The sequence below is a fragment of the Pempheris klunzingeri genome, chromosome 23 (assembly GCF_042242105.1).
Source record: "Pempheris klunzingeri isolate RE-2024b chromosome 23, fPemKlu1.hap1, whole genome shotgun sequence".
NCBI classification, from domain to species: domain Eukaryota; kingdom Metazoa; phylum Chordata; class Actinopteri; order Acropomatiformes; family Pempheridae; genus Pempheris; species Pempheris klunzingeri.
The window spans coordinates 12,236,912-12,251,870 of NC_092034.1; the positions used below are offsets into that span (position 1 = coordinate 12,236,912).

Below are 14,959 nucleotides of genomic sequence, written 5' to 3' on the forward strand. Positions count from 1 at the left end.
TCTAAAAATGGTTCAGAGTGGAACTGTTTTGCTACAACACTGCATGCCAGAACAACGCATATTAATTTCTCTCCAGCTATGGTTTTTATTGTGGTGCAAAAGGTGGATATTCTATTTTTTCTTCCATTAAAACAAACCTAATTAACAACGTCAACGTCTATCTCAATACTTTCTGACTTCCCTGCACAGACAGTGGCATTCAGCCCAAAGCCCATTTGTTCCTACTGAGGAAGACAGGTCTCAATTGTTGTAATTGTTGTTGTAAAGTCAAATTTCAATCTCCCTCAATCTCCAATCTCCAAACAGCTGATGTTCATTATCAGATAAGACTGAGCTCCTTTTTACACCTGGAATCAAGTGCAGTGCATCGGCCTACATGTTGGTGGATTGGGCCTTTAAATGCTGTGGTCCATAGTCTTTTTTCTGCAGACTTTTTACACGTGTGTTTTATACATGATGATATTTGAGCTGTAAATGTTTTAAAATATCACCATTACTATTTTTCATATGTGTACTTGTTCTTGTGTGCTAAACAAGTAAATGTGTACTGCAGCTGGTCACTGTAGTTTTTAGCAAATGTTCAAAACGCGGCAACCTGCCATATGTTCATTATTTTCACTTGTTTCAAGAAAATGTTGATTTCCTTTAGAAACAGTTTGATATATTCTCGTTGCACTAGCAGATATTTTCTTAAACGTAGACAGATAGGGCTTAATAAGATGAGGTTTTTGCAGCAAAGTAAGCCTAAAGGCATCAATCAAGTCTTATTGTTTCCTGAGTGAATTACTTATTACAGTGTCAAGGAACTATGTGGAGGGTTCAGCTTTCATCAGTTTCTGTTGATAAATGGGCATAACGAGCATCTGTAGTTTGTATTTGTGAAGGAACAGTCTCCTGCTATGCTATGACTATGATGAAGCAACGATAATAACATCTGGGATCTAACCATTGTATAGTAGGTTAAAACAAAATGTCAGACGTACTGATTCACCTCCATCCACTTTTTTTTACTTTGATTTTTATCATGTGGTGACTTCCTTCTTGAATCAAATCAAAGGTTTTTAAAGACAAGTCGTTTATTTTTATGGCCCAGTATCAGCAGGCTTTACAGCACTGATTCCCAACCCAGCCTTAACTCTAGGAAGACATGGAAAAACTCATTGAAAAACCAAAAACACAAGGAGCATTGATTCTGGTTGTCATTATTCCAGCGAGTTAAGGCATTTTTTCCTTCAGTTTTATATGGATTCTCATCAAAGGAGAACAAACGACCCACGTTTTGGGTGCTTGGCAACACTTTTAAAGAACTACACAATCATCTGAGGTCTGATTCGGCAGTTTGTGACCTTTATGACTTGTCACTCAAGTGTCCAGATACTGCTGCAAATGTCCAACGAATAATCTAGGAGTCTCTTAAAACTCCCTCTGGAGTTTGGACAGGGTGGTTGCTAAGCTGATTTCCTCCGTTCAAGACAAGGAAGACGAGAAGCAGAGCCAGGCGTTACCCGCAATATACCCATCATGTGCCACAAACACACACACACACACACACACACACACAGATTTGACCCAAACCCACAATATCTTCTGACCCTGCCCTGCCCTTCCTTCTGCAGCCACAAATGGAAAACCCAGGCAGACTGTGCGTGTGTGTGTGAGGTCTCACCCCTTCAGAGTATTTATTGGTTCACTTGTAGTGTGTATCAACTGGCAGCTAAGGCCTAAAATATTATTTCTTTTTTTGTGATTTTGTGCGTGCATTTAAGTGTGTTTTCGTGTGCACCCCATGTGTGCGGTAAAGCTGTGTGTGTTCTTACTATTGTGGTGGTGCGTTGATGGAAAACCTATCTAGTTTTCCTCTGTGTCACAGCGGCGGTCCCCCTAAAGGTTTAAAACAGAGAGAGCAAGGAGGGGGAGGGTGGAGGGACAGAGAAATGGTAACACAGTCCAGGAGGAAGACGTTCAAGAAAGACCTTTAAGGCGATTTGAATAAGTTTTACGACAGTTTCAGGGTTTTTTTTGTGCAGGTAGAAAGAGTGTAGAAAAAAAAGATTGACACACTCTCAGCTGTCTAATTGTGGGTGTGTCCAGAGCTATAAGTGCCTTCGCTCTTACCTGTGTTACTTATATCCCTGCATGAGGCTCAGAACAGACGCTCTCACACACACCTGTCAGCAGACACACCTGCCCTGCACCCAAGAAGCTCCCTGCTCTACGTCGTCAGGTAAGACCGAGCTCCTCTCTACACCTGGAATCAAGTGCAGTGCATCAGCCTACATTTTGGTGGAATAGACCTTTAAATCCTGTGATTGTTCTGTGCCATTTAGACTGTGATCTACACATTTTAGAGTCTTTTTTCTGCAGACTTTTAACATCTATGCTCACATTAATATTTGAGAATTGTACCACTTTTTGTGAATGGATACATTTCCCATACAAAGAAAATGTATGTGTTCTTGAAATACAAGTATAAGTTATGCTGTTTTTGGAGTTTTATACTGAAACCCCTCACCACTCAGCCGGCTTTTACTCATGCATTTGTGTAAAGTATCATATTATTAAGTATTATTGACTATTTTGATCATTCTAAAAAAAATGTAACATTATATAACAAGACAGTAGATGAGACAATATGTGTTTCCTTTGAATGTGTGGTATCTTTAGATTGTCATTAAGGCTGTATGCTTTTACTTTGCCACAGATAATCTATAACAAATTGTGACGCTATTTAAAAAAATTTTGATTACACTTGAGTAAGTTGACAATGATTACTATTCTATCTACTGTTAAGTAGAATTAGTAAAGGTTTCAGGTCCTTGATGTTGCAAAAACACTGATTGCACTTGTGTGTAATGACGCAGATGTAGCAAGTTTAAAGTTCTTATATAAAATAAAATGGCCTACTGCAACTTCTAGGTCAACAAACAAAGCAAAAACAAAATTTTTCAAACAACGCAGGTTAATTCAGGAGAGTAGTGAATGATTTGGGTGATTTACATTGAAATATTACCAAATTTTCCTCTCGCTTGCCAAATGTCCGTATATTTTTAATGGTTATCACTGGAAAAGGCAGCACTGATATTATTACCACAACTTTAAGCATCTTAACTTTTCAAGAGTATATATTCTTGAGGCTGTTTTGGTGGTTCCCCCCATCCCTCCCCTTCCCTCCACCCCCCACTACCACTTCCCAAAGCGGGATGTAGCATATTACAACCCTCAAACACAAACCAAACCTTCAGGCGTGGAAAAGATAACATAAGACATAAGAGGAAAAAGCCGGGCATTTCCCCTGCCCCCACCAGCTGACACGGGGTTAATGGCCTCACGTGCACTCATTCGCTCACACACACGCACACAGTCCTGACCCGTTAATTTGGTCGCACCAGCAATGTTAATGGTGTCCCCGGGGCCGTTCCACCATCACCACAGCAATTCCCAAACGCTCCAGTCGGAGGGAAGCGGAGCTGGAAAGAGCTGCCATTTTAGAGGGCAAGGGTCAGGATCCCCAAATTCCCAGGAAAACATGACTTTATTGTTTACACACGTGTTGGAGTGTGTGCATGTGTGTGAGGGGGGCATGAGCACGTGCATCCATGGACACCCAAGATCATGCATGCATGTGCACATTCAATATGAGTGTATGTTCATGGTTATGTGGGAAATGGAGAATCCTTCGGTTTTTCTGTATTTTAAAGTTATTATTATTATTATTATTATTACCATGGGACTGCTGTCATGTATGCAGCTACATGTACATCAGTACAGTCGGTGTGTATGTTTGTACAGTCGGTGTGTGCGTACATGTGTCAGCAGGTAGCTGTTAAATGAGGCAAATTGAAATATAAAGACAGCATTGTCTTTATTCACATTAGCTGTTACTCACCTGAGTGACACACAGGCTGACAGGCAGGATGGGAAATCACCCTGGTGGAGGAGGGAGGGTGGCTCTGAGCAACGCTTTGATTTTAAGGGGAAAGTTCAGCAGCAGAGGATCACCTCAGGTCCTCAGGATGAGTCAGTGTTTGAGAAGGCAGCGGATTCTTCATGTTCCTCATCCCAGAAAACAAGATTACTGAAGACCTTCTAGTTGCCTGGATCATCTCCACCTTTTTGACTTGTGACACTTTATAGCTGAGCAATGCCTACTTAGGTCACATCACAGCTGTATGTCTATAAACAATTAGCATTCAACTGAAAAGTTTCTTTTTTTTATTCCGTTTTTTCATTCATTCATTTTTAAAAGGTAATTTCTGAAAAGGTCAAAATTTATAGGATTTCACAAAAACAAAAGCAAAGATTAAGAAAAGCTCAAAAATAAACACAATGTATCATTGAAATGTTTCCCCCCTTCATTCAAATCTTGTTAACCATCTTATGACATAATTAGCTTCAGCTACGTGCAGTGTAATATGATGTCATAACATTTTTCACATTAAACTCATTAAAGTTGGATTTTTTGCATAACAACCTCCATACATACTTACATACTTTGGACCCTCCAGGCTGCCATCCAGATGTCGCTGTGCATGACCTCACATCTCTGCCTACTGGTCCTACCAGTGATGTCACTGATGCTGCTCTTCTCTCCTATTGGTTGGAGCTACGATGGCCTCACCCCAGGGTGTCACCTGCACCGTAAGTAACACACACAGTAACATAGTAAATGCGTTTCTGGTTTTGAGAACAACAGTCATTCTAGTTGAGCGATAACCTTGATGTCCAGTCTCAGTTTTCTAGAACAACAGATTTAACAGTGCTGTCTTCTCTCCACTCTCCAGCTTTCAACGTGACGATCCGCAGTGACCGGCGTGGCACATGTAAAGGCACCCATCTGGTTTACGCCTGCGTGGGCTACTGCGAGTCCAGCGCCTTTCCATCCAGATACTCTGTGCTGGTGGCCTCCAACTTCACCCACAACATCACCTCGGCTTCTCGATGCTGCACCATCAGCAAGGATGCTAAGGTGAGAGGATGGAGGCGGGTCGGTGAATGAAAAGAAAAAGGGATTAACTACAGTTTTTATCATTTTTCGCCTGTTCATGTCCTGTAACATGTCTTCTCCAAGGTCAAGGTTCGTCTGGACTGCCCTCGAGGTCGCCACCACGATGAAATAGAGATTCTGACAGCGAAGGCGTGTCGCTGCGACATGTGCCGCAAGTCCCGCTACTGACACATCAAGACAATAGGCTGCATACCAAATGTACACAAGGATAACCGCCAGATCACAGTTTAGTATGAACTACACCACTAACTATCTTTTTTCTATCTATGTCGTTTTGAATGTTGAAAAAAATCCACTTGAACTTATTTATCTGAAAATGACTCTGCTTTCTAAGTTACTTTCAAAACCAGGGTTTTCTTTATTTGTGCTATCAAAGAATGAGAGGAAGGTGGCCAGAAAATGATGAAAAGGTGGAAAGGTTTCTGCAGATCTATGTAGACCACTTGACTCGTGAAATTTTCTACTAAAATCAAGTCAAAGTGGAAGTAGGCAACGTTTCAACTTTTCCACCGCCCAGCAAGTGGTGTTATTGTGCTGCTGTCGCAAAGACAGGCGGATCAGCATCTTCAAATATTCAACCACCTGTCTGCTTATCAGCCGCTGAACAGAATAGTGTAACTTTCACCACTGCTCATTTGACAAAGACCGCTGCAAGAAAACGATCAAACCCTAATCTCAATGCCATGATAAAGTATTAATTAGAAGGCAGGTTGTGTTATTTACTGATCAAATACAAAGAAAGCCAACTGAATTGCATTTCCTTTGTGCCGGGAATCGAGCCTTCAGTTTCCAGAGAGATCGTACCCAGTGACAGACGGCATAGTGCAATGAAGGGAACCAATCTGAATGAAGATGGTGTCATTCTATAGCCATTAGTCATAATGATAAGTTCAAGCAAGAAAGTTGTCCACTTCCACTTTAAAGTCATTCAGGCAGAGTGAAACCTGCTCTGGATCTGTTACCCAGTACCTTAAATGCTAAAACGTTGATGTAACCGTGCTTTGTGAGTGTGTTTGCCAGTTTCTTTGTGTATCTATATGTAAAATGTGATGTAAGGGAGGCTTGAAAAAAAGAAACTTGATTGACACTTGATTGATTGTTAAAGGCTGTATAAACCATTCTGTTACTCATGCTTCAAACAAACTGAACCTTTTTTTTCTTTGAGGCTTGGCAGACTCTTGACATTGTAAGCAAGTAGAAATACAAAATAGTCCCACTGCCCTTTAAAGTGACTCAGTAGCAAGTGTAAGTAGACAGAAAAATCAGGATTCTAATCCATCAAACTCATAAATCACCCCAAAAATGCTGATTTCATCTTATCTCACTGACTTGTATTAAACAAAAAAAGTCAATATATTGTCAACCTTTGGAATTAACATTAAGGTCATTCATACGAGGAGTTTCATTCCTTGCAATAACCACTAAACACAGACATGAGACCAAAGAATGTACAAAATGTATTTATATTTATGAATTTGATCTAAAGGATATTTTGTAAATAATAGCTATTGATGAAACCAAAGAATGTTTAAAATGTCAATGAAATGAAAACAAAAAGAATGCACTGTATAGTTTGTGATGAAACTGTATTTCAATAAATTTCTATTCTGCAACTCTAAGTGACTTATGGGGACATTTGATTGTTCTTCTTACCTAACACACACACACACACACACACACACACACACACAAAGGGAGACTTGCACTGACTTACATTCAGTCCTTGGTGACTTACACGAACCTTAACAATGACCACTACATGCCTAACCTGACCCTTACCCTAGCCCTTATCCTTCAGATGTTGTCTGTCCCTCCTCAAACCAGCCTTAAACCAAGTCTTCATACTTAAATCTAGTTACATACATTGTGGGGACTTGAATTCTTTACCCAACAGGGGGCCAAGCGACTGAGGACGCTACCACCACCGTGTATGCATCATGTCACCTTCAAGTAAACACATTAAACAGACTTATATAGGTACATGTGCCATGTGAGAAGAATATAAACTTAAACACTGAAGACATTCATATTACTTGAGATTAATACAGGCCCCAGTTAAAGGGCTTTGTCTTCTTAATTTATTGGTGAATGTCTGTGGGGTGTGGAGAGTAAAAAATTTACAATTTTCTAGCTGATATCACTACATGTAACATGTTTTACATGAATTTCTGTCTCAGATTTGAGGAAAAACAGCTAAATGTGTGTAAAGTGAGGTAAATATTCAAAATATATCAGTCAGAAATTTGTAACTAAATTATCATATTCTGTCTCATAAATATCCCAAAACACAATAGCATTTTATCTAACTACCGTAAACTATACATTATACTTACTGCTATTTGTTCTCTTACATATAGACAAACCCCCCCCCCACACCCACACACACACACACACACGCACACACACTTCAGCCTCTCTTATTAGATATAAACCTCACAGGCATGCTTTCATCCCCCCTCAAAAAGTTGCACTCTTACTCAAATGTCTTGATTTTGTAATTTTATTCAGTTTATTCAGATAAACTGCTGATAACACTGTTGGCTGGAAGCAGCGTCCTGCCCATCAGAAGGTCTCACACTCTGTGTCCTGTGTGGAGCAGACGGCGCAGTGGCAGTGCAGAGCCATGGGGTAGTGGTAGAGGGGGGAGACGTCGGGCTGGCAGCCCGGCAGGCGGGCAGTCATGTGACGTGTGCGACTGTACGTACACACACGGTGGTGTCGGTGGATGTAGGGGGGATCTGGCACAGGTTTCTGCAGGGTTCACACACAGGTGGAAACACGGGTTACTTTGCTCCCCATTGATAGGTATGAATGTTGTCTAGACAAGGATAATGGCAATGAATTCAACGAGACCTATTGATTAAATTTGTTCATTCTTGATGTTGGAATTGGTAATTTAACAAAAAAAAACATGTGACCTCGAAGTCCATCTCTTGGCGGATCCCTGAGCTTTCAACCACAACTCTCTGTTCTCTGTGGAAGGAAGTCTGTGTATGCAGGTGAAAACTTGACCAAGTGCTTGTATGCAGACCTTTTTTAATCGAACACGTGAATTTCAAACTTAAATACTGACCTTCCTCCATGTGAATGAGTCAGCTCTGCTGTTGCTGATTAAGAGCTTTTTCTCCTCTTAAGGCTTTGAATTTCTGACCCCCTAAACTTGGTTTTTCAATTACTTACAGGGGAAATTTGAATCCCTGAAAAGTGGAGCAGTTCAGTCAAAGTTTAGAAACCCTCTGTTTAGAGGGATTTGAGCATGCCAATGACAATGACATATGGGTAAGAGCTAAGACTGGGTCATCAGCCTTTTCATGGTTTGGGCTGAGTCCTCGGCCATTAATCATTTATGTGATGTTTCATGGAAGCTTGCAGAAATAGCAACAGAAAAGAGTTGGACTCTATTGGCTACACGCTACTGTCACTTTACTGTGTGCGCATGTGTCTGTATGAGTTACCTCCCAGGTGTGACAGCGCCCCCAGCAGGCCTCTGTGGTGATGCGCAGTCCCTTGCAGCCAGGCTTCTGGGCCACAAAGGAGAACTCTCGTACCGCGCAACCCCGGAAACCATGTAGCATGGTTGTCACAGCAACACACACCGTGGCTGCCCCGGCAACCAGGAGGAGGACGAAAGAGAGGGACAGGGGATGGATATGCATGCTGGGAATGACAAGAAAGACAAAAAAGAAAAAATACTTTTATTGAAGTATTTATATCTACTGTTGCTCAGCTACACATGACCTAATGTACCCGTGCAGGGAACATAAAGATGTCATTTTTGTCAGGTTTACATTGTCAGTGAAGACAAAAACATTTCGTTTAATTTCTTTTTTTTCTTAAAGTCAGTCATGTCCTCATCTCTTCCCTGTCATTTGTCATGTCATTTTAAAATGATGTCTTGGGCCTGAAAGTAACTCTACTATCAAAAACCAGAGCAGAGTAAATTATTCACTTTGGCCTCTCGTATAAAATACACACTGAATTTCTGAAGGTTTTATTGCTAATGTTTTATTGTTACAGAGGAAGACTGGCTTTCAGAGCAGTATACTGTGGCATTCATAATGACTCATAACTCCCTCTAGTGGCCATTATGGCTATTTACAGTGGCAGTGACCCATTCACTGCAAAATATATTTATTTCAATGGGTAATAGATAAACTTTTCAACTGAAAACAAAAAGCATTATTTCAATGCCATTTTAATTGACAAATCTGGCAGTGTAATTATTCAATGTAACTTGCATAAAAAGCCGTTTTTCCTTTTTCATTTGAGTCAGAATCAAGAGTCTTTTCCTTTATGCTATTGAAGACATCTGCTTAAATGCACATTCACCAACCTTCCTCAGCTGTACAAAAACATCTGAAACCATCTAACTCAGCAGAATGTTTCACTTGTTTTAATACAGCATTGAATTAATGTATGTATGTAGGCAATAAAACTACAATAACCATGGTGCAAAATAGCCTACTAACATAATCATGCATACTTTTTGTCAATTGAGCTCTTAAAAGTAAATTATTAGTACCCTAACATGCCTGCCCCACCTGACTTAATAAATGTTAAAAAAAAAAAAAACACTTCTCACCTTTTCTGCTGAGGTTCTTGCAGAGATCTGAGCTGCTGGACTCCGATGTTTCTCTGCCCGGACAACAACCAGTGAATGGAACCAATCTGTCCTTGTTGTTGTTTTTAGAAGGCCATTAGGGTGGACGGACACTCTGACATCATAGCAATTACAATGAAATACCATTAGAGACCCCAAGCCAGAAATAATGGAGACTCCCTGGAAAATACTGATGCTTGTCTATGTTTTCTTAACCTCAGCTTGTATCTGTGTGTGTGTGTGTGTGTGTGTGTGCAGTTCTTTATCCAACTGTGGTCTATTCTCAGTGATGTGAGGATTGTCAGTGCTCAACTCGACAGTTACTGAGACAAAACATTAGTAACATGCATACAAAGGACAGAAGTTTTAAAACTCTTACTGGCTAATATATCTAATCAAATATAATTAAATAAAAGGTAGTCTGGATATCACTTTGAAAAGCTGAATTTTAAAGTGAAGGGATTAAACCAGATAATGTGAACTCATCTGAGCATCGGTCTCATCTGCAGCCACTTGGATATTTTAGTTCCATACCAGCAATTCAGTGTTTGTATTATACGTGTTTCAGTCCATTTCCTAAACCTCACCTGTACTCTACAACACAGTTAATCATTATATGAACCATGCTTTTGTTTTGGATTTTGGGTGCATTTTTGCTACATTTCCAGGCAGCTTTTGGTTCCCAATCATTGTTCCATCATAATGGATCATAGATATTCCAAATGTACAAATAAATTGCATCACAATGCAACAGGATTTGACATTAATTGTGATGGATTACGGAACTAAAGCAAGTTTTGAGTCTGAAATAACACATTGTTGAAAAAAAAAAAAAAAAAGTAGCCAGAATATATCTTTTAAATACCCCTATTAGTAGATTAGTAGAAGAGAAGCGAACAGTGACATATTATCACCTTATAAAGTTGCTATGGCAAATGTAGTTGATTATTTACATTTTCAGCAGATCAATATTTATTCTCTAAAGCTAAAAGAGGCTAAAAGGCTGATGGAGATCAAGGCATCAGTTCAGAGAAGTGAAAGTAATATTACTGAATAACAATATACTTATTTATACTTATTGAAGTGACAAAGGAGGTGACACACAAAACAGCACAGACTCACAGAGTGTTTTCTCAAAGTGAAGTTTCATTTTTAGCACATAGTTTTTTTTCTCCATTCTACACCCCTCTGTAATGTTACGTACAGTAGTAAGCCTCTCTACATTCAAACCCCCCCACCGCTGTGTTGGTCCCCAAAATATACATCTTCTTCTTCTGCATCATCTTAATCATCTTCTCTAAGGTTTTTCTTCAACACAACAAACACAGACCATTGGGCAGACAGTGCAAATCTAGAAATTCAGTGAAATTGCTACGTAATGCGGTTGTAGGTTTCTGTAACATTATATTCTCACTCTGTTACTGTTGCTCTGACTTATTGCCATTCTATCATGTCTAACTCTATGTCTTTTCTTTCCACTGTCGTTCTCCTTCTGTTTTTTTTATCTCGACTGGCTGCTTTCATCCAATCCACTCACACCGCCCCTCTGATTTAAAGCATTTGTTTCAGTTTGGCTGCATGGAAATGGCCACAGAGAGGAAATGTGCCAGAGAGAGAAACCAGCGTTTGATGGCTGTCTGTGAGGCGGTACCAGAGCTCTCTACTAACTCTCTCTCTCTTCTCTCGCTTCCTGGTCTGCAGCAGTTCTAGAATGGGCAACAGAATTCTAGAAAGAGGAATATTACTATTGATCAAATACAAGTGAGAATTCTAGAATAGTGGGAGCTGGGGTTCCGTTTCCCCGAGTCAGCTGACTGACTGACAATAACAATCAAGGGGGTTTGTGAGTTAGCTAGCCAAAACAAAAATCATAAAGTAAGCTGCGTTTTGTGACAGCAAGGTCAAGCTTAGTCTCTTTTCAGTTGTGTTCTTTGAGTATTTTTTTGCCTGAATCAAAATGTTTGAAATCCGCAGTGGCCAGAAATCCTTCGTAGTGGTGGCCAGATGGGGCCACTGAAAACCTTGGGGTGGCACAACCACCCGCCCCCCTCTGCCTGCCCGGCCAAATGGGAGCGTTTGTTTTTCTTGCCTGCCCAGAGAGCCAGCAGATGGTGCCTTCAGGTGCAGGTTTTGAGGTGTTCCCTGTTATCAGGCTGCTATAACACCTAATCCATTGATGCATTTTCTGTGGCTGACGTAGAGCACGGCTATGCTCTTGTCATGTACAGAAACAAAAGAAAACAGCACTGTGGTACAGTGGGATATGTTAGTGGTTTCCAACCTGGAGTTTGGGGCCCTTCTGGGATCCTATGATAAGTCAGAAGCATAGAAGTTAATTAAAAGGAGGGGGAAAAGTGTCTGAGTTCCCTCAAACGTTTGCTCTTTTTTATTTGTTCCTCTGAAAAGTCTACAATCAAAAATATTTGGAAAGGAAAAACACTCTTTGGTCTAACTGACGTTACAAGTAGACATTAGTTTGTTCTAAAGACACCACAAGCCGACACATTGGTGACCACTAGCATGTGTGTATTAATCCTAACTCAGGATCTAATCTCTGGCCTTTTACGGAGCTCATCACACAGTCAGCACATGGTGTTTGCTCAGTTGTCATGGAGATGGCTCAGGTGCGATCATGTGACCCTACATTCCAAACACATGTTAGCGCAACGTTCCATACTTCAGTCACATGATGACTACTGAGCCATCTCCACGGCAACAATGACATGTGATTTTGAGCTGCAGAGAAAGTAAGTGAGTGGATCTTTTTTTAGTCATCTTTTGTGACAGCTACATTCACTCACAAATGTGACAATATTTGGTTTTTGGTTTGACTGACAAACATGTTGGAAGTTATAACTTGAACAGTGGATGCAGCATGTGCAAAGGAAATCACATATAAAGAAGCAATGTAGATTAGATGTGACTGCAGCCTGACAGCATCAGAACAAGTCAAACAAACTCAAACCAAACTTGAAGCTTTTTTTTTTAGAAAAACACATTTGAGCAGGGTGGGGGGGCATACACCACTGTAAGATTCATGACTCTGTTTGAAATGCTAAATCATGAAATAAAGAGCTCAATAAAACTTGAAGATGCCAAACTGAGAGCGGAAATCCAATCAAACGGATTTCAAAACCATGTTGATCCAGGCATGATTCGAAGTGAGCGTTTTGAAAAACTGCTGGTCTGAAGGGTTTTTGAATGTTTGGTTACGAAGCAGCCGACAGGTAGCTCTGCGTCTCAAGCGTCAAAAAAAACAATCGATTTGTTTTACGATACATTCGGACTCAAACCCTGTCCCACAGGAAGGAGAGGAGAGAGAGAGAGAGAAAAAGAAACAAAGAGAGAACTGTTTTCTCTCGTTCTCCATCACTCTGTCTACGCACATCTCCTGCTCACCGATCCACTCACTGGACACACACACACACGTGCACACACACACACACGCACACACACACACACACACACAACCTGACCATCGTCTTCAAATAAGGTTACATTTCCTGATCAAATAGAAAATAAATAGCATCAGTATCAGTTTTCCACAAAATGAACAAGATCATACAAAAACCAAGAAAAAATAACAACATAATTACAAAGCAAAATTATTCTTCATCAAATAAATTTACACAGAAAGTACCTTTAAGACAATGTGAATATCAAGGACGCAACAGGAGTAAAAACAAGAGTGGGGGGTAAACATTTGAGTGTGACACCCACTTCCTGTTTAACCCCCTAAAAACACACAGATTATCCTGAAAGAATGAAAATATTGCTAAAATAATTTTTTTCTGTTTTTTTTCCCTCTCTTCATCCCATCACTCTATCATAATGATCAGACAAGAATAAACGGATTTTTGTTGGTTCACACCGAGAAAAAAAAAAAAAAAAAGAAAATTCATCGTCGCCATCTAGCAGCGTCAGGTCTGCTGAGCCTAAAGGAACAGACGCCCCGGGTTCAGAAATCCAACTGGATCATTGTGTTTTTCTTTTGGTCTGAAACACTTGTGGTGCGCTTGATTCGTCTTCCAGTAACCTCTGTGTTGGGTGGGGTTTTCTACTCTACTTTGATTCATTTTTATGACGGGGGGTTTCTAAACTTCATCTTTGTAAAATACAAACTGGGCAAATAAGTAAAGTCCTAAAACTTCTGAACAAAAAAAAAAAAACATTGTGTGCTGCAACATCAAAATTAAAGGTGCCCTGTAGAGTTTTTCACCACTAGTAGAGCTATAGAGTAATATTTGTGTGTTTATGGTTAAATCCCACATGAGGATACACACACGGGCGATAGGATTCCCATCATGCCCTTGGATTGGATACTATTCCATTCACTGACTCTTGGTGGCAGTAATGTGCAAATATATGTAGCAAAACGCCAACAAGGCAGGGAAGAAGAAGACAGTTAGCAAGTAAACATGGATGTAAACGAGTTAAAATATCTAAAAAATACAATGTGGAAGGAAATGCATTCCACCCCATATTGTCAAGCCTAAAGGATACCCACAATGCATTCTGGTGAGTAACAGTGAATGTAAACATAACATTTCTCCACAGAGCACCTTTAAAGGAACAGACGAAAAAACATAGTAGTGATCTTTAAACATGGAATGTTTTTTTTGATTTTTATGAAATATCCCTTCAAAACACATCCTCCGCACCACAAAAATCCAAAATTTCAAAAGAAAAGAAAAACAGCCACCGCCAATCCAGTTCATTCCTCCCCTCTTTAAGGTCTGTTAAAGGGGAATTCCGCTGAATTTCAGCACTCACATTATGGCCTCGTACTGTTAACGTGTGATGTGAATTCAGAATTCGAGCCGGCCTTCCCCTTTATGGTATCTGCTACACTAGTGTTTCTCCCATAATACACTACAGAAATATCCAGAGACATATGTATATATATAAAAACATTATCATCATCATCATCATCATCAGTAGTACTTAGAGTAGAGTAGAGTAGTAGTAGTAGAGTAACAAGTAAGAAGAAGGAACAGTATTGTACTTTATATCATTATCATCATCTTCGTCAGTGGTTATTTAACCTTGAGGGACTTTAGGCCCGTCCTTTGGTGGAACCCGACAAAATGGGAGAGGAGTTAGAGCGTGTGTGTGTGTGTGTGTGTGTGTCAGTGTCAAAAAGAAATATCTTGGTGCATCAATCAATTGTTGGAGTGTGAGACTTGTTTGACCTGGATACATTTTCTCTCTGCAACTCTGTCTTCTCATATTTACAGTAAATATGTGCCTGCATCTGTGTGTGTGTGTGTGTGTGTGTGTGTGTGTGTGTGTGTGTGTGTGACAGTTTGTGTGTCTAGTCTGTGCGGCAATAGTTTTGGGACATTTGTGTGAAA

At 40.1% G+C, this 14,959-nt stretch overlaps 3 protein-coding genes across 3 annotated transcripts in view; 1 reads left to right on the forward strand and 2 right to left on the reverse strand.

The window, feature by feature from the left end:
• LOC139222726 (DNA ligase 1) overlaps window positions 1–14,959 on the reverse strand; it is a 94,002-nt gene that overhangs the window by 17,480 nt on the left and 61,563 nt on the right. The window lies entirely within an intron of this gene.
• gpha2 (glycoprotein hormone subunit alpha 2) lies at window positions 4,518–5,173 on the forward strand. The gene is made up of 3 exons (XM_070855105.1): window positions 4,518–4,638; window positions 4,782–4,966; window positions 5,069–5,173. The coding sequence occupies exons 1-3, from the start codon at window positions 4,518–4,520 to the stop codon at window positions 5,171–5,173; spliced, it is 411 nt and encodes a 136-aa protein (XP_070711206.1).
• LOC139223083 (glycoprotein hormone beta-5-like) lies at window positions 7,538–9,716 on the reverse strand. Its single transcript, XM_070855010.1, has 3 exons — window positions 9,588–9,716; window positions 8,461–8,662; window positions 7,538–7,756 (listed from the first exon to the last, which is right to left on the reverse strand). The coding sequence occupies exons 2-3, from the start codon at window positions 8,659–8,661 to the stop codon at window positions 7,568–7,570; spliced, it is 390 nt and encodes a 129-aa protein (XP_070711111.1). The 5' UTR covers window position 8,662; window positions 9,588–9,716; the 3' UTR covers window positions 7,538–7,567.

Bases quoted from the DNA above. Each gene is read 5' to 3' on its own strand.
- LOC139223083 (XM_070855010.1), bottom strand. From the start codon at position 8,661: ATGCATATCCATCCCCTGTCCCTCTCTTTCGTCCTCCTCCTGGTTGCC. The intron at 7,757-8,460 runs GTAACTCATACA...TGAACCCTGCAG, and splicing joins GGCGCTGTCACACCTGGGAG to AAACCTGTGCCAGATCCCCC.
- gpha2 (XM_070855105.1), top strand. From the start codon at position 4,518: ATGTCGCTGTGCATGACCTCACATCTCTGCCTACTGGTCCTACCAGTG. The intron at 4,639-4,781 runs GTAAGTAACACA...TCCACTCTCCAG, and splicing joins CCCAGGGTGTCACCTGCACC to CTTTCAACGTGACGATCCGC. The intron at 4,967-5,068 runs GTGAGAGGATGG...GTCTTCTCCAAG, and splicing joins CCATCAGCAAGGATGCTAAG to GTCAAGGTTCGTCTGGACTG.